This window comes from Somniosus microcephalus, chromosome 4, assembly GCF_052327205.1.
Source record: "Somniosus microcephalus isolate GS21.2 chromosome 4, FLI_Smic_1.0, whole genome shotgun sequence".
In the NCBI taxonomy this organism is placed as follows: Eukaryota; Metazoa; Chordata; class Chondrichthyes; order Squaliformes; family Somniosidae; genus Somniosus; species Somniosus microcephalus.
The window spans coordinates 241,591,883-241,614,372 of NC_140990.1; the positions used below are offsets into that span (position 1 = coordinate 241,591,883).

Below are 22,490 nucleotides of genomic sequence, written 5' to 3' on the forward strand. Positions count from 1 at the left end.
TTAATAAATGTTAGTGATAATATGTTCATGAATGTTTGTAGTATTTGTTGTATTGTAATTTCTACTTACTTGTGTTTTAGAATTGAAGGTACTAAGGGAGAAGGTGCACTTAAAATTGATTCTGCAGCAAGCTATGATGCTGCCTGGTATACTGCAACTGCCATCAATAAAGCAGGTCGTGACACAACAAGATGTAAAGTCAATGTTGAACTTGAATTTGCTGAACCTGAACCAGAAAGAAGGTTAGTCATTCCAAAGGGAACATATAAAGCTAAGGAGATATCAGCTCCCGAGCTAGAACCCCTCCATCTACGTTATGGCCAGGAACAGTGGGAGGAAGGTGATTTGTATGATAAAGAAAAACAACAGAAACCCCATTTCAAAAAGAAGACTAGTTCTGTGAGGCTCAAATGTTTTGGGCCAGCACACTTTGAATGCAGACTAACACCAATTGGTGACCCAACAATGGTTGTTGAGTGGTTGCATGATGGTAAGCCTCTTGCTGCAGCCAATAGACTTCGCATGGTCAATGAATTTGGATATTGTAGTCTTGACTTCGAAGTAGCATATCCCCGGGACAGCGGCATCATCACCTGTAGAGCTACAAACAAGTATGGTGCTGATCAGACATCAGCTACTCTCATTGTAAAAGATGAAAAGAGCCTTGTTGAAGAATCTCAGTTACCTGAAGGCAGAAGGGGAATGCAGCGAATTGAAGAACTTGAAAGAATAGCTCATGAAGGTGCACTTATAGGTCTTTCAGAAGAGCTGATAAAAGAGAAGACAAAGCCTGAAATAGTTTTGTTCCCAGAACCAGCAAGAGTGCTGGAAGGTGAAACAGCACGCTATCGGTGTCGTGTCATCGGCTATCCTCAACCAAAAGTCAACTGGTATCTTAATGGGCAACTTATTCGCAAGAGCAAACGGTTTAGACTACGGTATGATGGTATATATTACCTGGAAATTGTTGACTGCAAATCATATGATTCAGGTAATGTCAAAGTTACTGCAGAAAATCCTGAGGGGGTTGTGGAGCACACAGTGAAGCTAGAAATAACAGAAAGAGAAGATTTCAGGTCTATCTTGCGGCGAGCCCCTGAACAAAAAGTTGAAACTGGCCCATCAGAACCAGCCAAGCCATTCTTTGAAGTCATTAAGGTAGAAAAACCAACAGAAGCTGCAACCAAAGAAGTGGTGAAGCTTAAAAAGGCTGATAGAATTGTTCATGAAAAACTAACAGAGGAGACTGAAGAACTACGTAGCAAGTTTAAACGTAGAAAGGAAGAAGGTTATTATGAAGCTATTACAGCAGTTGAACTCAAATCACGTAGAAAGGATGAAGCTTATGAAGAAATGCTGAGAAAAAGAAAGGAAGAACTTCTCCATTGGACCAAACAAGTACCTGAAGAGGAGAAGAAACTACCTCCTCCTGAAGGCACTGTCACCATTCCAACCTTTAAACCAGATAAGATTCAGTTATCACCAAGTATGGAGGCCCCCAAAATTTTGGAGCGTATTCAGAGCCAGACAGTGGCTCGTGGAGATGAGAGCCATTTCCGTGTTAGAGTGGTGGGCAAGCCGGACCCTGAATGCCAATGGTTTAAGAATGGTGTAAAGCTTGAAAAAACTGAACGAATCTACTGGTACTGGCCTGAAGACAATGTTTGTGAACTTGTGATTAGAGATGTTGTACCTGAAGATTCTGCCAGTATAATGGTGAAAGCTATCAATGTTGTCGGAGAAATCTCAAGCCATGCTTTCCTGCTTGTACAAGGTATTTAACTTTGTGTACTGAATGCTAGATTCATTTTTTTTAAATTTGTCACCTGGCACTTTCTTTTTCATTTTTTTTTTCCATTGCTTTTCAGCCAAGCAAGTGATTACATTTTCTGAAGCGTTGCATGATGTCAATGCAAAAGAAAAAGACACCATGGCAACTTTCGAATGTGAATTGTCAGAACCATTTATAAAAGTACAGTGGTTTAAGAATGATGTGCAGATTTTCTCTGGCGACAAATACCGAATGCATTCTGACCGGAAAGCTCATTTCCTGTCTGTATTGACAATTAATATGAATGATGCTACAGAATATACTTGTGCTCTTGTTGAAGATTCTTCTATAAAATCAACAGCTAAACTTATTGTTGAAGGTAAGAAAAATGCTTGGGCAGTGAAACAATAAGGTAATTACTGTATCACAATAGACAGTATACAAAGTGTGATAGAGATTAGAGTTGATTATTCAGCACAGTGGTTAACTTACTACTATTAAATATTATCTTGTTCTGATTGAATATCAACACTTTTCACCATAGTATCTATAGGGTTTTATTAAGTTATAAAATAAAAAGTAACGAGCAATGATGGAAATTCCATAATTAATGTGCATTAACTACATTTTTCTGATTTGTTTTTGCCTACTTTCATTATAATATACCACAGACTAAGTAATCACATGTGAAGGCAAATAGAGAATTATTCTGCTGCCTGCTTCTGGAGAAAGCATTGATGGTTGTTTTACTAGTATTTGAAAAGACTCTTATCCGAAACACAACAGCAGATTCCACATTTACACTGACAATACCCAGCTCTTCCTCACCACCACCTCTCTTGACCCCCTCCACTGCATATGATTTGTCCAATATCCAGTGTTTGATGAGCAGAAATGTCCTCCAATTAAATATGACTGAAGCCATTGTCTTTGGCCCCACCACAAATTCCGTTCCCTCGCCACCGATTCCATTCCCCTCCCTGGCCACAGTCTGAACCTGAACCAGACTGTTCACAATCTCAGCATCCTATTTGACCCTGAGCTGAACTTCCGACCCCATATCACTTCCATCAACAAGACTGCCTACTTCCACCTCCGTAATAACGCCCTTCTCCACCCCTGCTTCAGACTTTCCTGCTGAATCCTATATCCAGACTCGACCAGTCCAATGCTCTCCTAGCCAGCCACCCAACTTCCAACCTGTGTAAACTTGAGCCTATCCAAAACTCTGCTGCCTGTATCTTAACTCGCACCAAGTCACATTCTCCGATCATCCTTGTCCAACAACGCCTCAAATTTGAAATTTTCATCCTTGTCTTCAAATCCCTCCATGTCCTCGCCCCTTCCTATCTCGGTAACCTCCTCCACCCCTACAAACTGCCGAGAACTCTGCATTCCACCAATTCAGGCCACTTGTGCATTCCTGATTTCCTTCGTTCCACCATTGGTGGCCGTGTCTTCAGCTGTCTAGACACCAAGCATTGGAATTCCCTCCCTAAACCATTCTGCCTCTCTACCTCTTTGTCCTCCTTTAAGACACTCCTTAAAACCTACCTCTTTGGTCACCTGTCCTAATATCTCCTTATGTAGCTTGGTGTCAAATTTTGTCTGATAACCTCCCTGTGAAGTGCCTTGGGACGTTTTACTATGTTAAAGGTGCTATATAAATGCATGTTGTTGTTGTTGACTTATGGATAGGTTCACTGATCCCACATTCCCTGCAGTGAGCCCCATTCAAAGGGATGATGGATTGTAGCCCAGCTCTGACCCATGATCCTTCATACACAGCTTCCTACTGAGAGCGTTGGATTGGTGAATTTACTTTTTAATTGCATTATGTGAGTAAATGTATGAAATACTGCAATGATGTGGTGGCTTAAAGTTCAGCATTTTTTTCTGTGCACATAGGGGCTGTTCTTGAATTCACTCAAGAGCTTGCAGACTTAGAAGTACCGGAGTTATTCTCAGGTGAATTAGAATGTGCCATTTCAAGTGACGATGCTGAAGGAAAATGGTACAAAGGAGATACCGAGATCCATTCTGGCAGCAAGTACTACATTTCCTCTCGCCGTGGTCGCCACACTCTGACAGTTAAGGATGTTGTCAAGGAAGACCAGGGTAGATACAGTTTTGTTGTACATGGCAAAAAGACAAGTTGCAATCTGAAGATGAAGCGTAAGTTAATTTTGTATGTAAAATGGCACTAATTAATTCATCTTGTAATTTCTAATACAGTATATACTTTATTGACTAAAGTCATCTTTGTTATTTGTAGCACGTGCTGTGACAATCCTTCAGGATCTTGGAGACCAGACTATTTGTGAAGGCGATATTGCCCAACTTGAAGTAAAATTCTCTCAAGAAAATGTTGAAGGTGTCTGGAAGAAGGATGGCCAAGAAATCCAGGCTAATGAACGTGTTCACATTGTTATAGACAAAACATCACATATGTTGCTGATTGAGGATGCAACTAAAGAAGATGCTGGCAAATATTCATTTCTTGCCACTGATTTTGACCTCTTAACATCTGGACGTTTAACTGTACAGTGTAAGTGTTATTTTTTTTTTTTTTTTAACGTTTTAACTTTATAGCTTTTCATTCAGTTGTAAGGCATATCCAGGCATTTTCAAAAAATGACAGCCACATTTCATTTACTTTCCAGCTATCGATATTGTGATCCCTCTTAAAGACCTTACAGCTGTTGAGGGAACAAAGGCAGTTTTAGAGTGCAAAGTCTCAGTTGCACATATTACTTCTGTGAAATGGTACTTCAATGACCAACCGATTCAGTTTGGTGACAGGATACATTCTGTTGCAAAAGGGGCTAAACAGCGTTTGGTAATCAGCAGGTCATTTGCCTCAGATGAAGGATGCTACAAACTTGTCATTGGCAAAACTGAAACAAGCTGCAACCTATCAATTGAAAGTATGTGCCCAATTATTATGAACTTGTTTAAGGAACTTGTATTTTTGTTTGTTGAGCATTTGGTTTCTGATGCTTGGATGTGTATCTTTTCTTGCAGGAATTCAGATTATTAGAGGACTTAAAAATATGACGTGCACAGAGACTCAGAATATTACTTTTGAAGCAGAGTTGTCTCATACTGGGATTGATGTAGTATGGGAATTTAGAAACCAAGAGCTCAAAACAGGTACCAAATACAAGGTGGAAGTAAAGGGCAAAATTTACAGATTGACCCTACTGAACATAATGAAAGACGAGGAAGGAGAATATATATTTTTGGCTGGTGAAAAGACATCAAAAGCAAACCTTACAGTTTCAGGTATGAAGAAATTAAATGATATTATGTTGATTACACAATATAGAATATAGTAGTTTTTTCTATTTGTTTACAGTAAAAATCATGATACCTCTTAAAAAATAAATTTCAAGCTCATATTTAACTAAATGTGCATTTTCCATCTATTGCTAGCATCACTATTATTATAAAAATGGTCTGAATGCACAAGTACACTAAGCATCACAGTCACATTTCATGTGTCTATAGTATTTGGTGTCGCACATTTTGATTTGTTGAAATAAAAAAAGCAAATCACAACTCTAATTATGAGAATTAAGCAAAATCTACCCATCAAAACAATAAACTAAATCGCTCAAGATGTTTAAAAAAAAAAATCATTTGTTATTTTTCTTTCTCATAAACTCAAATATCCAGCACTCAAAATAGAATTTCTAACATAAGAACATTAAAAATTACATATTTTGCAATCGTATGCTTAACCTTAATTTAATTGTGTTTGGTTCCTTTCAATATCTTCATTAATCCTTTTCTTCAGATACCTCCGCTCCCCTTGAGAAGCCTGGTACTGTAGTTTCTTTCTCTGTCCACACTGAGAGCATGTCTGCCTTCCTTCTTGCAACCATGAATTCCCTCGATTGATTACACTTTCAATTTTCCGCATATATCTTACATATAAATTCTTACTTCCTATCATTTAGAAACAACTTTATTTTTTTCACTTTATCTGTTACCCATCTGGCTTCCATTTCCACTACTGGCCTCACCATTTCACAAGGGTGAACACACATTCAATCCCCTATTATGGCAGCCTGCAGCAGCTCCCATTCTCTGTCATCACTTGTGTCAGCTGTGGCTCAGTTGGTAGCACTCATCTCTGAATCAGAAGGTTGTTGGTTCAAGTCCCACTCCAGAGACTTGAACACAAAAATCTAAGCTGACACCCCAGTGCAGTATTGAAGGAATGCTGCACTGTCACAGATGCCGTCTTTCGGATGAGATGTTAAACCGAGGCCCCATCTGCTCTCTCAGGTAAAAGATCCCATAGCACTATTTCGAAGAGCAGAGGATTTTTTCCCGGCATCCTGGATAATATTTATTCCTCAGTCAACATCACAAAAATAGATTATCTAGTCATTATGGGAGCTTGCTGTGCACACATTGGCTACCGCGTTTCCTACATTATAACAGTGACTACATTTAAAAGTACTTAATTGGCTGTAAAGTGCTTTGGGACATGCTGAGGTCGTGAAAGGGGCTATATAAATGCAAGTCTGTCATTCTTTCTTTTCTCCCTGACCAAGCCACAAATCATTCCCATAATAGAAGAGCTGAAGTGCCAACAAACTCGCTTACAAAATCTGGACACCCACTGTCCTAATCTCACTACCCATTTCCCACATTCCACCTCAGTGCTCTCCACACTTTCTCCTTACCTAAGTAATCAAGTCCATGACTTTTTAAAATTCATTTGCAGCTGATATTGAAGTACATTTCAGCCCACACTCCCTTCACCACCGCTAACTTCTTTCCTCAAATTCTGAAGTGCAGACAGCTTGCAATCCCTGAAATCACCTTTTGTATTTCCTGTTTCACGTACTATTAAACTACATCATTTTAAAAATTCTTTTAAATACTCCTACCACTGTTTTGTTATTTCTTGAGCACCCAATTCCAGTCCTGCATATAATCCTACATTTTCCTCCTTTCCTATCTCCCCTTCTCTGAACAATTGGCATTATATATTCCTCTCCAAAATTTGAACTTCTATTTTACACAATATAAAAAAACATATTTAGCTTTTAATAAGCTTTACACCGGACTATAGTCTTACCCTTAGAAAATAAAACAAATTCATCTAATAACACAATAACCATTGCTTCTGTAATAAGTCAGTCAAACGTACTTTAATATAAAACTTTATTTCACAATGTTATTTTTAATAACTCAATTTTCAGGACAATCTAATTAATTATTCTTTTATATTTCTCGACCTAAACAGTTATTCCACCAATATTATTGTTGTCAGTGGAGCAGATTTTTCAGTATCTTTTATTGTCTAACAATGAATGTACTAATGAATACTGTGCCAAAAACAGTAACAATTATTGATTTTTATTTATTGGAACAAACACATGAGCACCCAAAAGTAATTTTTCCTGTTGAGGTTGAAAGACGAAGGAAAGCCTATGGGAAATATTTTCTGTTTTCAAAGTACTCCCCTTATTTTTTTTCTAAAAATATCATAATGATTACCTATCTTTGATTTTTGAACACTCATGGAACCCTCATGAATGTAGGTCTAGAGATAGGTTGGACTGAAGTCATGGAGGGATTTGTAGGCAGTGATAAGGATTTTAAATTCAATGTGAGTTGGGAAGCCATTGTAGGGACAGGATTGATGGGAAAGTGAGACAGGATGTGGGCAGCAACAGTTTTCACAAGTTGGAGTTTCTGGAAGGTAGAGGACGGAAACCTAGCCAGGAGAGTTGGCTGAGATATGGGGAGAGGCAAGCAGTGTTGTGGAGGTGGGAGTAATTGGTCTTGATGTTGAATATGATATTGGGTTAAAGTTTACTGCAGGGTTAAATAAAGTGCCAAGATTGTGAATAGTCTGGCTGAACCTGAGAGTGTGACTGGAGAGGGGAATAGAATCAGTGGCAAAACTGCAGAGTTTGTGGCGGTGGTTTTGTTTTTCTCAATGTGAGCTGCAGGAAATTGTGGCTCGTCCAAGACTTGATGTCAGATAAGTACTCTGACAACACGGAGACAGATTAGGAGTAGTGGAGAGGTAGAAGCAAGCTGATGTCACTGAGGAGCAGCCCGTAGTTAAGGAAGAGGAAGGGATCAATGATAGATGTTTGGCAATCCCAGAAATGACTTTGTGGAAGAGGGAGGAGAAGCCATTACTGGAGATACATTGCTGCATTTAGATAGGAAAAAATGGAACCAAGCAAGGGTTGTCTCACAGAGCTAGTTGACGGATGAAAGGTAATTGAGAAAGATGTTGTCGTCATTAATATTAAATGCTGTGGAGAAGGGTGAGGAGGGATAATATGCCATGTTCACATTCATTGAGGATGTCCGTTTCCTTTAAGATCATCTTCTATTCAGGATCAGAGACACTATTAGTTAAAATTTATAACAAGGCACTATAGCATCAGTGTGTGTGCATACATATATAGTTAAGTGTTAGGAGTTGAGGTTTGGTTTTCTTTGTTTTGCTTCATTCCAGTATTTTTGTACACCTATAGGTGGTGCCATCAGCAAACCTCTTAAGGACCAAACTGTGGCTGAATCACAGCAAGCTATCTTTGAATGTGAAGTTGCTAATGCACTCTCTGAGGGAATATGGTTGAAGGATGGCAAACGAATACACTTCAGTAATATTATCCAAAGTGAAGTAGATGGAGTTACTAGGCGTCTCATTATTGAGATCAGTAAGTCAGAAGATGCAGCTGAATACTCATACCAAGTTGCAACCTCCATGACCTCTGCTAAGCTGAAGGTTGAAGGTCAGTATCAAAAAACAAAACACATTCATATTTAGACACTTAGCTGTAGAATGGAGATCGTGACCATTCATGTTTCATCTATAATTAATAAATTACTATAAATAGAAATTATAAAATGCAAATGTCATATTATTTAGCTTTTAATAGAATTTTTTTTTCCTTTGACTGCTATTATAAGAACATAAATACACTAATAAAAAATTAGAGCTGATTAATAGTTAAAATTTGAAAAAGAAATGATCTAATTTGCATCAGATAACACACAGTGGCCTACAAATTCGGCTCTATAGTGCCCAATTTGAGTCTGAAATGGCATCCGCGCCATGCAAGCACATTTCTTGTGCGGTCCGCGCTGGACGCCATTTTGGTAAGGGCCAAACAAGAGGCGTCGTTTACCCATGTCTGAAGAAGGAGTTAGGTCATTAACATATTCAAATAAGGGGCATAACGCCTGCTTCTGCTCCCTCTTGCAAATTTGGTTTGTGTCTGAGGCAGCCAGTGCTGTTTACCCCCGGAAAAAACAATGTTAAACAGCACGGAATTAAAAAAGGTAACTACTTACCATTATCACCACCAGTCCCGAGATCTCTGATCTCCCTCCCGACTCTGACCTCTAAGTCGCATCCCCCGCGACACTGGCCCCGACCTCCTAGCCACACGCACCTCCCCCCCCCCACCACCTCCCCGACAGCAACGCCAACCTCCTAACAATACTGCAGGTCCCCCGATCTTCCTCTGACCCTGACCTCCTCGCCCTCCTCAACATCAGTTCCGTTAACCCCCCCCCCCCCCCACAATACTGCAGGTCCCCCGATCTTCTTACCCGACCCCCGACAGCCCTCCGATCCCCCCTGACAGCAATGCCGACCCCCCAACAAAACTACAGGCCCCCCCGATCTTCTTGCTGGACCTCTGACAGCCCTCCGATTCCCCCCCAACAATACTGCAGGCCCTCCGCCCCCCCCCCCCCGATCTTCTTACCTGACCCCTGACAGCCCTCTGATCCGAGGCCCACCCGTTCCTCCTCCAGACCCATGCAATGCAACCCAAGACTTACCTGGAAATTGGAGCTTCAACCAGCGCAGGCTCCTACTGCAGCGCCATCGACATAAAAATGAGGTCCGAGGACCAAAATCTGACACTCCTCTGACCTCCACATTTGTGCTGTTAGCACTCTGTGGGTAAGGCGCCCAAAAATGGACGATACCAAATTTCTAGGCTAGTGTGTTTCAAAGCACTAACACATTGAGGGATTGACATGATGTTATAAACTGGGAATTTATATCTATCTGCCTTAGAACACACTTGAAAATGAGTTATTCTGCACATTTTATTACCAGCTTCCACTGACTATTTTCTGTATTCATGCCTGTGGGGATGTCCTTCATTGTAGACTTAGAGGGCTAGAAATTCGGCTCCTTTGCGCCTGCCGTTAGCACCTCCCAGGGGGCGCTAACAGGGTGCAAAGGTCTTATCACGTGGGGGGGGGGGGGGCGGGAAAGGGGGCAAAAAAGCACCTCCTGAGAAATTCGGCGGGGCGTTGCTGAGGCGTTACCCAATAGGACTACACCCCCATTTGTAGCGCCCCGGGCCGCTGCGTGCCGGTGATGACATCATCGCCATATGCGGCGACCCCTTAGCGCCCCGCCGTGGCCCCTTACCGCCCCGTGGCAGAAATTCGGCTACACCCCGCGAGGCTGCCAAAGGCAATGTCAGCGCCAGCCTCGCGAGCCGGGCCGACCTCCTCTCGCGGGGTGGTAGTTAAAGGGGTGATTTGGCCGCGACCCGTGCTGCCATTTTCTTTTTGCCGGACCTCCAGGTCGGCCCTCCGTGGCGTGGCCCTGGTTGCCATCATGCAGCGGCCCTCCCCTTTAACTGAGATTGCGCTCCACTTCCTGTGCGGGGCGGTAAGCCAAATTTAGCGGCCGGGGCGGTACTTCCGCACCGGGCGCTAAATATCCGGCCTTAACTCGGTTACAGCCCCCAAGCGGGGCGTAACCGAATTTCGCGCCCTTGGTCTCCCATGATTGAATCACATAATTTGACAAAAGATGATACTGGAATTTATTACACATTAATAAAGGAGAGTATCCTAACATTTATATATTACACAGAGCAACAGAGATTAGATCAACAGTTGAATATCCAGTTGGTTCTGTGAGTTAGGAAAACCTAATAATTTGGAAGTATGTTGTAAACTACTACCTTATGAGTAAATGTATTGGGTATCCTTTATTCCCAGTGCACAATTTTATTTTGCAAAACTTTTATTTTAATAAAAAATACTCTCAAAATAGTTCTATAACAGAATGCACTAGGGAAAAGCGTAGAAGCCAGTTTATTACTTTCATTTGAATGACTTTTGGAGCTTACTTATATCTTATTGGGTCTTTTGCACATGGAAAAACTGAGCATTTTACTGTTCCCCGAGGAATAGGTATGAAAGAGTTTCAGAAAATAAAATGTTGTTGCTTTTTAATGATGATTATTGGAAGCATAGAAGGTAGTTTAATACTCCCCATTATATTATATACTTCTCTCCAGGGTTGATTAGAACTCTCTTAATATTGAAAATTTAAATTAATGGGATTATTTTAGTATTAAGAACAACTTCTTTCAGGAGTAAATTATGGCACTAATATAAATACTTAGCCCCATTACTCTACACCAAGGTGAAAAAATATAAATGTGACATCAACTGGTGCTTGTAAAGAAATGACAATCTTGCTCTGTGAGTTCTGTGCAATGTGCCTGAGTTTGACGATATTGTTCTAAAACACCTGAATAACAATCTATGGTACAGCATGAAGGAGTAACCAGGCAGATTAGGCGATGAATCAATTGCACTGTACCACTTGATCTTGCAAAAGAGTTTAGTACTGCTGAGAAATTGTACTCGCCCCTTCTTTCAGGTAATTGATGATGAGGTGGATATTGGGACAATGGATAATTGAAGTTGCATTGTAAATAATTAATTTTTCAAAAATTGTCTTCATAAAGCTGTCAAGATAAAGAAGACCTTGAAGAATCAGACTGTCACAGAAACCCATGATGCAGCCTTTACCTTGGAACTTACACACGCTGATGTGACCGGTGCCGTGTGGATTAAAAATGGGGAAGAACTCAAACCAAGTGACAAGTATGAGATTGTCGTAGATGGAGTCGTACACACTCTTAAAATTAAGAAGTGTGCAGTTCTGGATGAATCTGTGTACAGCTTCAAACTTGGCAGAGTGTCAGCTAATGCCAGACTTCACGTGGAAGGTAAGTAGTGAAATTTGTATTTTTTTATTGCTTAACAATACAATTTATTAAAAAAGCAATTACTGTAGGTTATAATTTCTTATACAATTCTGAAACTGTTTTAACCATGCTAATAAGTACAAATGTATTCTTGTATTATGAATTTTAAATATTTTTATAGGAACACTGTGCAGGCTTGCAGAGCTGCCAAACAAATATTAATATATTGTCTAGTTGAGTTAAAAAAATGTATATTATTTTGGCATACAGGATGACCTATTGACATAGCTTAATATAATTTGAGTATCAGCTCAACACTTAACAAAATGTGAAGGCCTGAATAAACTATTGTGTAAATAAATGGATTAAAAATAATATATTAAAAAGAATAAAACATTATGCACTAATGAATTATTATGTTCATATTTGTTAATTATAAATTAAATGGCACATTGCTTTTTAAATTGTATAGCTGAAGTTATTAAAATGAAAATGCGTTTATATCTTTAATCTCTCATTAACTATTATTGTGTCATCTAAAATGTTTATTTGAATGGGCAGAACTTAAAACAATGCTTTGGTTTTACGTTATTAGTTATCAAAGTAGTCAAGAAACCAAAGGATATCACTGCCATGGAAAATGCCACTGCTACTTTTGAACTGAGTGTGTCACATGACAATGTGCCAATAAAATGGATGTTCAACAATGTGGAACTTAAGACAAGTAACAAGTGTAAAGTAATTTCAGAAAGGAAAGTTCACAAACTAGTATTGGAGGATATCACCCCAGCACAAGTTGGCGAGTATTCAGCCATCATCGGACAACTTGAATGCAAAGCAAAACTTTATGTGGAATGTGAGTGCATAATTATATATTCTGTTAGTGATAATACATTACAAAACAGCAATTTAAATATAAAATCAAAAATTCCATCATCCCAAAAGAAATGACCCTATTTTATGGATTCTAATTTTTTAATTTATTTGTTAAAGCTGTACACATCACCAAGACTATGAAGAACATTGAAGTTCCAGAGACAAAAACTGCAACCTTTCAGTGTGATGTGTCTCATTTCAATGTCCCAGCCACATGGTTAAAAAATGGTGTGGAAATAGAAATGAGTGACAAGTTCAAAATAGTTGTGCAAGGCAAACTCCACCAGCTGATTATAATGAACACAAGCCATGAGGACTCTGCAGAGTATACTTTCATCTGTGGAAATGACAAAGTGTCTGCTACTCTGACAGTAAAACGTAAGACTTCCTTATTCATATACCCACTGTTTAAAGTTAAACTCACATAATTACAGGTGAAAACATTAGGTGGGTTATAAAACTAAATACCAAACATTTAATAATGATTAGAATGTATACATTGACTGTTGTTACTCTGCAGCTAAACTATGGTTTTCTTTCTTTAGCAATTTTAATAACATCTATGCTAAAGGACATGAATGCACAAGAGAAAGATACAATTACCTTTGAAGTAACAGTGAATTATGAAGGTATTACTTACAAGTGGCTCAAGAATGGCAAAGAAATCAAATCAACTGAGAGAACCCAAATAAAGACCAAGCGATCAACACACATGCTTGCAATTCGAAATATTCACTTTGGTGATGCAGCAGAGTACAGTTTTGTTGCTGGATCAGCAGCATCTGCAGCAACTTTATATGTGGATGGTAATGACTGAAATCATTTGTTTGTGCTTCTGTTTTGGTAACATAGATAACTTTAAAATTGCATGTTTAACATAATCTCTACAGTATATAATCAGCATATTTCCTTCTACAGCTCGGCGCATTGAATTTAGGAAACACATCAAAGATATCAAAATCACTGAGAAGCGGAAAGCCACCTTTGAATGTGAAGTTTCAGAACCTAACATTACAATACAATGGATGAAGGATGGTGAGGAGGTCCAGCCCTCTGACAGGTCAGTATCTGATCTACACAACATTTGAAAAATTTAGTTTTATGTGCTGAATATGTTACAGAAAGCTAAATATACAATTTCACTTAAATTGCTTTTTTGCAGAATTAAGATTCATAATGACAAATTTATCCATCGTCTCACCATTCCTGTTACAAAAATGTCTGATGCTGGCCAGTATGCAGCAGTAGCAGGTGGAAATATTTCTACTGCTAATTTGTACGTGGAAGCGCGACACATTTTGATTTCAAAGCCTGTTCATACAGATATTCAGGTACAATGTATTCCTTTTTTAAAATTTAGAACCAATAACTTTTACAGTTATCAAACACCATAAGTAACAATATAGTAATTAGAAACAAAGCAGAACAGAGAACCATTTATTTTACACTTTCCATACATTATTTTAACAAAAGAATAATTTTCTGTAATTAGATCATTGAGAAAAAGCGAGCCGTAGTTGAATTTGAAGTCAATGAAGATGATGTTGAGGCTCAGTGGCTCAAGGATGGAATTGAGATCAACTTTCAGGTTGAAGAAAGATACAGATATATAATCCAAAGACGGGTACATCGTATGACCATAACTGAAACAAGCGTTTCTGATTCTGGAGAATACACCTTTGTTGCTGGAAAGAATCGAAGTTCTGTGACACTTTATGTTAATGGTATGTACATGAGCAATAACAACTACTTGCTACTACAAAGCACCTTTAAAACAGAAAAACAGCCCAAGGTGCTTCACAGTGCATAATCAGACAAAAATGGACGCAGAGCCATAGAAGGATATGTTAGGAGAGTTGAGCAAAAGGTTTGTCAAAGATGTGGTTTTTAAAGTGGGTCTAAAAGGAGCAGAAGGAAGTGGAGAGGCTTAGCGGTATAGGAAGAAAATGCCAGAATTTGGGGCCGAGGCAACTGAAGGTACGGCCGTTGATGATTGGGTGAATGGAGGGGAGGATGCACAAGAGGCCAGAGTCTGAGGAATGCTTGGGGTTGAGGGGCCCCAGGGGGCGAGGCAGGGTTGGAGGAGGTTACAGAGATAGGGATGAATTAAATAAATTAAATAACAGAATGAGAATTTTAAATTGGAGACTTTGAGCACAGGACTAATGGGTGAGCTGGACTTGTTATGAAATAGGATACAGGCAGCAGAGTTTCAGCAGAGATTTGGATGAGTTGAAGTCCATGGACAGTGGAGAATGGGAGACCAACCAGGAGAGTGTTGGAATAGTTGAGTTTGGTGGTGACAAAGGCACGGCTGAGAGTTTCAGCAGCAGATGGACTGAAGCAGGGGCAGGGGCAGAGGCAGGGGCAGAGGCAGGGGCAGGGGCAGGGGCAGAGGCAGGGGCAGAGACAGGGGCAGAGGCAGGGGCAGGGGCAGAGGCAGGGGCAGGGGCAGAGGCAGGGGCAGAGGCAGGGGCAGGGACAGGGGCAGAGGCAGGGGCAGGGGCAGGGGCAGAGGCAGGGGCAGGGGCAGGGGCAGAGGCAGGGGCAGAGGCAGGGGCAGGGGCAGGGGCAGGGGCAGAGGCAGGGGCAGGGGCAGGGGCAGAGGCAGGGGCAGGGGCAGAGGCAGGGGCAGAGGCAGGGGCAGGGGCAGAGGCAGGGGCAGGGGCAGGGGCAGGGGCAGAGGCAGGGGCAGAGGCAGGGGCAGAGGCGGGCGATATTATGGAAATGGAAGTACGTGGTCTTTGTAATGGAGAGGACATGGGGTTGCAAGCTCAGCTTCTGGTTGAATAGGATGCTGAGGTTGTGAACAGTCTGGTTCAACTTAAGACAGTGGCTGGGGTGGGGAGTGTAATCAGTGGCAAGGATATGGAATTGTGACATGGGTTGAAGACAATGGCTTCAGTATTACTAATGTTTAACTGGAAGAATTTTCAGCTCATCCAAGGCTGGATGTTGGATAAACAGTCTAGCAGCAGAGAGATGGTGGAGAGGTAGAGCTAGGTATCATCAACATACATATGGAAGCTGACTCCATGTCTTAAGATGATGTTGCCAAGGGGCAGTGTAAATGAGGAATTGGAGGGGGCCCAGGATAGATGCTTGAGGGACCCAGAGGTAATGGTGTGGGGAAAGAGAAGCTATTGCTGGAGATGCTCTAAACTATGATTGGATAGGTAAGAGTGGAATCGAGTGAAGGCAGACCCACTGAGCTAGACAACAGAAGAGAAGCGTTGGAGGAAGATTGGCGTGGTCATACATGTCAAAGGCAGCAGAGAGGTCGAGGAGTACTAGGAGGGATAGGTCACAGTTGCAGAGAATGTAATTTGTGACTTTGGTTAGAGCCATTTCAGTGCTGTGGCGAGACAGAAACCTGGAGTTGCAGGAAAGATAGGCACAGATCTGGGAGGCACCAACACTTTCAAGAACTTTGCAACGAAAAGGAATATTGGAGAAGCGGCAGTACTTTGCAAGGACAGAGGAAACAAAGCTGGGTTTTTTGAGAGGGGGGCTAATGATGGCAGTTTTCAAAAGGAGGAGGACAGTTGTTGAGGGGAATGATCTATTTACAATGTCAGCTACCATGGGTCTCATGAATGGGAGGAGCTCAGAGAGGGCATGGTGGGATACAGGAGAGAAATTAGAGAGAGACAGGAGTTCAGATTTAGGGTGGTGGAACCTTATGGGTGGCTTGGCTTCCTGGAAGGGAGGGCAACAACAGAGGTAGTTGAGCAGATGGTCTCAATCTTATTGGCAAAGAAGTTCATGAGCTCCTCTATACTTGTTGGAGGTAAGGGTGTAGGGAGCAGGGGGAGAGGTTTAAGGGGGTTAACTTTGTTTTCCAGGATGTGCATTTTTGTCACAGGAGAGTGAGGCCCAGTATCATTTGGTGTGGCCCTGCCAGATCCACTGATCAATGGCTAAACCAGTTGTGTGCCAAATATGCTCAAGTTTGCACCCTTTGGACTCAAGGGAGAGAAGATGGGGGCCAGACTAGGGAAAATGATCAGGATGGGAGAGAGAAGAGGTTTTACTGGGGACAGGATATCAAAAGTGGAGGAGATCTCGACAGCTGCAGAAGTACCATGATTAATGGAGGGCTAAAAGTTGGGCAGTTGGCCTAAAAGTGCAATTGTAAGTGACTTGGGAGAATTTTTTTTCCCAGGAGCAGATGCAGAAGGAAGTGGTTTTGGAGGTGGGTAGTGGGGATGGATGGTGAGGGATACAAGGAAGTGATTGGAAACAGCCTTGCTGTGAGCAAGAGCATGGGCATATAGAGGCCATAGTAGATTGTGAGGTTGGGGGAGTTGCCGTGAATATAGATAGGAAAGTTTATGTGGAGGGAGAGGTTGAGGGAAGGGCAGTGAAATCAGAGGAGAGAGGGAAAGATGATTTGAGATAGAGACCATGGATGAGGAGTCACTGCAGAAGTTGAGGGTGGAAAGGAAGGATATTTTGTTAAGAAACTAGTGGTAGGGCTTGGGTGGGTGTTAGAGAACAAGGACTTTAAAAGAGAGGAAGGAGGTTGGAGCAAGGTGATGTGTTCAAAGGAGAAGGTACCATATGTGACAGGTGAGAGATCAAGGTGTGATTGGCAGATATGGGCGACATTGCCACCTCAGCAGTGTGGGCGAGGCAGATGGTGGAAAGTATAGCCATGCAAGGAAGCAAGGTGTTGCCACCTGCGACTCAAGTTTCCGTCAAAGGCAGAATGTCAACATAATCATCCACAATAAGGTTGTGGATGGCAAGGGTCTTTTTCACAAGTGAACAAATATTCTGATGAATAATTCAGTGAGCGGTGGTGATTGATGATCTTCTGACAGAGTCTGTGGGGGCAGTGGCGGGTGGGGTGAGTGAAGGAAGTTGGAGAGATTCGTTCCCGGTGCTGAGAAGGTCGGTGAGAAAGGATGGTGGGACAGTTGGGGTTGCTGCCTGTAAGGAGGCAGAGATGGGTGCCTCAATAGCCCTTTATTAGTATTATTGGAAAAACTAGGGAAGGTGTTTAAAACATTCTTAATTCCTGAATTCAACTTTGGCGGAGGGACTGGGGGCAAAACAGGGTAGTGGATCAGCAGCCAATTTTACACCTGCTCGATTTTCCTTTCCATTGAATTGAATGGAAAGGAAAATGGGGAAGAGTGTATAATGGGCTGCCTATCCGCTAACACCCGTTCTGTGCCCCGTCAAAGAGAATTTTAGCCCACTATTTCCAATGAAAAACTGTATCCAAGAAAATCTTAATTTTTTTCAACCAACTATTTAGGAAGTGAAAAAATTTAATGTGGTCAATTAAAGTTAAATATTCAGTATTAATCTTCAGTTCTTCAGCAAATGGAATCATTCCCAGAAAGGTGCCTTTTTGTGTGTTTATTTAAATCTTTCTCAATTCTTTCTCAGATATTTTTAATGTATCTCTTGCTATAGACTAATATCAATTCTGTAGTGTTATGAAGAAAGGATATTCATGGCTGTAGGAGAGTAGACCATAAAAATAATATAATTACTATATGGAAATAGAAAGCTAAAGTTTTCGTCTTCTTTTCTGTTGCTATTTTAGTTTCCGAGCCGCCTTCTTTTACGATGGAGCTGGAACCTTGTGCTGTGAAAGCGGGAGAACCTGCTCGATTCTGTGGTGTAATAGTTGGCACACCAAAATTAGAAATATCTTGGTACAAAGATGGCCAAAAACTTTCCTCAGGATTTAAACGCAAGTTACTTCATGATGAGAATCAGTACACTTTGTTACTGATTGAAGCATTCCCTGAAGACGCAGGCACCTACACTTGTGAAGCAAGAAATGAAGCTGGGGTAGCTGTTAGTGGTGCTTCACTTGACGTTGAAGGTACAACTGATATAATTGATTTATTTGCATGTTAAGTGCTTTGATATATGGAATATCCTTGTGATAGATACTAGCTGCTCTTAACATAGAAGATAGGAGCAGGAGTAGGCCATTCGGCCCCTCGAGCCTGCTCCGCCATTCAATGCGATCATGGCTGATCATCCAAATTCAGTACCCTGTCCCTGCCTTCTCTCCATATCCCTTGATCCCTTTAGCCTTAAGTTATATACACTCTTAGCTATATACAGATGGGGGAGATGAAATTGTTCTTTGGTGATGGTATGATATGAGTGATAGCGAATCGTCAGCCCGTTTTGAAGTCGATGGAAAAGAAAATCGGGCATAGTGTAAAATGGGCTGCCTTTCGTTACCACTCATTTTGTACTATCGTAGAAGACTAATTTCATCCCTGGGAATTTTCTATAAATAACAGTCAGCTTTAAGTTATGCACAATTTTACATTGTGATGAACATCAATCGTCTATTAAAATCTTTTGTTAAACTTACGCCATATGTTAGTGCACACATGGATTTACTTTTACTTCACATCATTTTCAAATGACCATTCTGATAAACTAAGATTTGCAAAACATTTAATTAATCATTTATTATTTACAGTTCCAGAAGTTGTCTCTCCTGAGGTAGAGGTACCTGTTTATCCACCCACCATCATAAGTCCAATACAGAACACTTCTACCACTGAAGGAAAAGCTGCTCAATTTCAGTGCCGTGTTACTGGAACAGGTATGTTCCATATTTATATTTTAGCTTCACCTTTTCTTTTATTTTAGTTTTCTCCTTCTGCCCCTGAAGAGTTGACTTCTGCTGAGGTAGGGTTCCAAAGGTACTGACACTATTCTTATACTTTTCCCATTGAGCCATTCTACATGTATGAGACAGGCTATTTCACCATAGAGGGCATCACAACTGAGCTTCATCCTGTGCTCACCCAACATCTATACAATAGCGCGATCTAACAGAGGTCACTGGTTAGTGGTCGAGAGTGGGAACCTTGGCTGTTATTTTCCCTCCCCAGCCTGGAAGACAGAGGCTGATTATAGCCCCACAACTGCTGCCCCAGAACAATAATTGAACCTTCTAGTCAATATAGCTTAGTGCTACATTAGCAACAACTTTACCCACCGTATTATTGGAGAGCATTAGCTTTATTAATGACCAAAATAAAGTTTGTTCTAGTAAGTATATTGTCTTTTTAAAACTACTGATTAACCTCCCATGGCATTGTTCATGTGAATTGAAGGATATGTTGTATTATCAGATGAACATACTAATTCCCAACAATAAATGAATATCTAGTTCCTAACAGAGCAAGAGGTGTATCTCATCAGTAACATTTTCTGCTACACCTTGCTCCTGCCTCTCCATTTCGCTCCCTGTAACCTCTCCTTCCCGCTCCCTATAGTCCACTCTATTCACCCAAATTGGGTATCTGTCACTCTTTCTTAGCCCGCACTCAAACGGCGTGTTCTGTCTTTTTTCTCCAGCCTTCTCTTTAGTAGGCTGTTTGGGGGAAAAATTGGGTGTCGCCCCTTTTGGGGCGCTAATGTCACCAGGGCGCTAATTTTAGCGCCCCAAAAAAATTAGCGCCAATCCGCCTGAACTTCAGTTGTAGCGCCCCAAGCAGGAAGTGGGGCGCTACTGGAAGCGCTCCACCTCCTTCTTGGGGCGTTACAACTGAATATCGTGGCACTATGTGCAACAGAGCCATGTGCATCGGCACATAGCACCGCGTCATTGCAGGCCTCCTCCCCTGATTAAAGGGGAGGGGCCTAGCGCTGCACGCACAGGGGCCCTGCTAGAGCACTGGGGAGCGGGGTGCCATGAAAACAGCCCGGCACTCGGGGAGTGGCGGGCTGAGCGATCGCGGCCGGCACCCCAAGGGAAAAAGGGGAAGGGGGCAGGTGCTGGCAGTCGGCCCAAATAAAGTGGCCGCCCGACACCTGCCCCTTTCACTAGCGCTGCCGCCACTGCAAAAACACCCCCTGACCCTGTTGGACATATCGTCCGGCAATAGGTCAGGGGGTGCAAGCGAAGTTTGCGGCCGGGGCGCGAGCAGGGCTGAATTTTGCGGGAGGCGTTAGCGGCGCTAATGAGAGGCGCAAATCAACCCAATTTTTCCCCCTTTGTGTCTCTCTTGCTCGCTCTACTCCTCTTCTTCCACAAGATGGTCTCCCCCATTCCTTCCCTTACCTCCAACAGTGTAAGTCATCTCAAACTGCTCCCCCCATTTCCTGCGTTACAGCATTGCTAAAATACTGAAAATCAAGAGTTCCTTGTTTGGAAATGGAGTCCTGCTCATGTTCATATTGGGGCTTTCTTGGTTATATGAAGAAAGAAGTATCTTCCTTTGTGGATGCGTTAAGGGCCCAGCTTGACAGTGCCTCTTGGAAATTGTAACTGATTATATCGGAGATGGATGAAATTACAGTCTTTTACATTGGAGATTTACTTAAATGAACAAAGAGGCCCTCGATCCATTTGATCATATTCTTCCAAAATACCAACCCTCTCATCTTCCTATTACAGTATATTGTGTTTCTTAAATGAGTCTATTTGCCTGGCAATCTGTTCTAGAATCACAATCTCATTTTTTTTCTTGTGTTATCAGGCCACACAGCAAAACTTGGCAGCTATAGGGTTAAGAACAATTTAGAAAATTTGGTGAACTTGTAACTCCAGAACTTGAAAGTAAAAGCACAATAATAAATAGGGAAAATTCAGAAGACTATGGGGGTAAAATTCAGCTTCAGCAGGGGTGCAAAACAGGTGGTAACAGTTTAATCAAGAAAGACCAGAGGAAATCACAATGAACAACTTACCTTCTATAACTGGAAATGCCTTTTTCAATAAGGAACTTGTTAAGCTTCCTATTAAAAAGCTGCAGCAAATCCAAATCGGTGCATTTTTTAGTAATTTGTTCCAGATGGTGATGATTCTCTGTGAACATAAATACCTCCTGGCACCTAATCTAATTCTTTGCCTAGTGATTGTGTGTGCATGACCTCTAGGCCTACCATTTCTATCCATCTCAAATAACCCATTCAATCAGACTGAATCTATCCATTCATTATTTTTTTTAAAACCCTAAGCTAGCATTTCTCTAAAGGAAATAGAACTAATTCTTGGAACCTGTCCTGTTAACTAAGAGCCCTCAGGTATCGACATGATCACTTTTCTCTGCACTAGCTCCATTACCGTAATATCCTTCAATTTTGGAAGGACCAAAACTGAATACAATAGGGCTGATATTCCTCTCCGGTCTGGGAGCAAGAAGTGTGCTGTACCAAGACCATGATCTCAGCGCTCAATCTTCCTGTCAGGCCTGATTTAAATATCGTAGGCGGCACTGGATGTACATGGGGAGATGGAGGGCTCTTACAGTCTGGCTTGGAGGGAGCTGGTAAGAAGGTGGCACCGTTGTGCCAAGCTGGGTGGAGGAACAAGGAAAGCAATTCCAAAGCGCTCTAGATTCAGGAGTTGTGCCTTTGATTGGAGAAATGCAAATGTCATTCCATTATTTAAGAAGGGAGGGAGGGAGAAACCAAATCAATATAGACCCGTCGGTTATGAAGTTACTGGAATCTATCATCAGACATAAAATGACTGAGCACTTGGACAAGTATGAGCTGATCAAAGAGAGCCAGTATGGATTTAGTCTGGTTGAATTTTTTGAGGAACTAACTACCATAGTGGGTAGGGAGTGTCTCTGGATGTTTTCTGTCTGGACTTCTAGAACGATTTTGATAAGGTTTCACCCTAGAGATTATTAGTAAAAATAAAAGCACAGGAAATTGGAGGTAACCTTGTAACATGGGTTGGTAATTGGTTGGGAGATAGGGGACAGAGAGTAGGGATAAAGGAAACATCTGATTGTGAGATGTGACAAGCGATGTTTGTAGTGTATGTAACCGTTCTACCTTTAAGAGAACTATTGTATGTAACCGTCCACCTTTAAGAG

At 41.5% G+C, this 22,490-nt stretch overlaps 1 protein-coding gene across 48 annotated transcripts in view; it reads left to right on the forward strand.

Moving 5' to 3' along the window:
- The window catches only part of LOC147120302 (titin-like), a 359,546-nt gene that overhangs the window by 31,794 nt on the left and 305,262 nt on the right, over window positions 1-22,490 (forward strand). For all 48 annotated transcript variants that reach the window (XM_085986008.1, XM_085986052.1, XM_085986054.1 and 45 more), the window contains 16 exons: window positions 81-1,774; window positions 1,869-2,150; window positions 3,680-3,946; window positions 4,047-4,319; window positions 4,435-4,698; window positions 4,796-5,056; window positions 8,287-8,547; window positions 11,548-11,811; window positions 12,386-12,646; window positions 12,784-13,044; window positions 13,212-13,472; window positions 13,585-13,726; window positions 13,829-13,997; window positions 14,159-14,390; window positions 18,227-18,511; window positions 19,130-19,255. In XM_085986008.1, coding sequence (XP_085842134.1) covers window positions 81-1,774; window positions 1,869-2,150; window positions 3,680-3,946; window positions 4,047-4,319; window positions 4,435-4,698; window positions 4,796-5,056; window positions 8,287-8,547; window positions 11,548-11,811; window positions 12,386-12,646; window positions 12,784-13,044; window positions 13,212-13,472; window positions 13,585-13,726; window positions 13,829-13,997; window positions 14,159-14,390; window positions 18,227-18,511; window positions 19,130-19,255 — 5,303 coding nt within the window. The remainder of the gene's footprint in view (window positions 1-80; window positions 1,775-1,868; window positions 2,151-3,679; window positions 3,947-4,046; window positions 4,320-4,434; window positions 4,699-4,795; window positions 5,057-8,286; window positions 8,548-11,547; window positions 11,812-12,385; window positions 12,647-12,783; window positions 13,045-13,211; window positions 13,473-13,584; window positions 13,727-13,828; window positions 13,998-14,158; window positions 14,391-18,226; window positions 18,512-19,129; window positions 19,256-22,490) is intronic.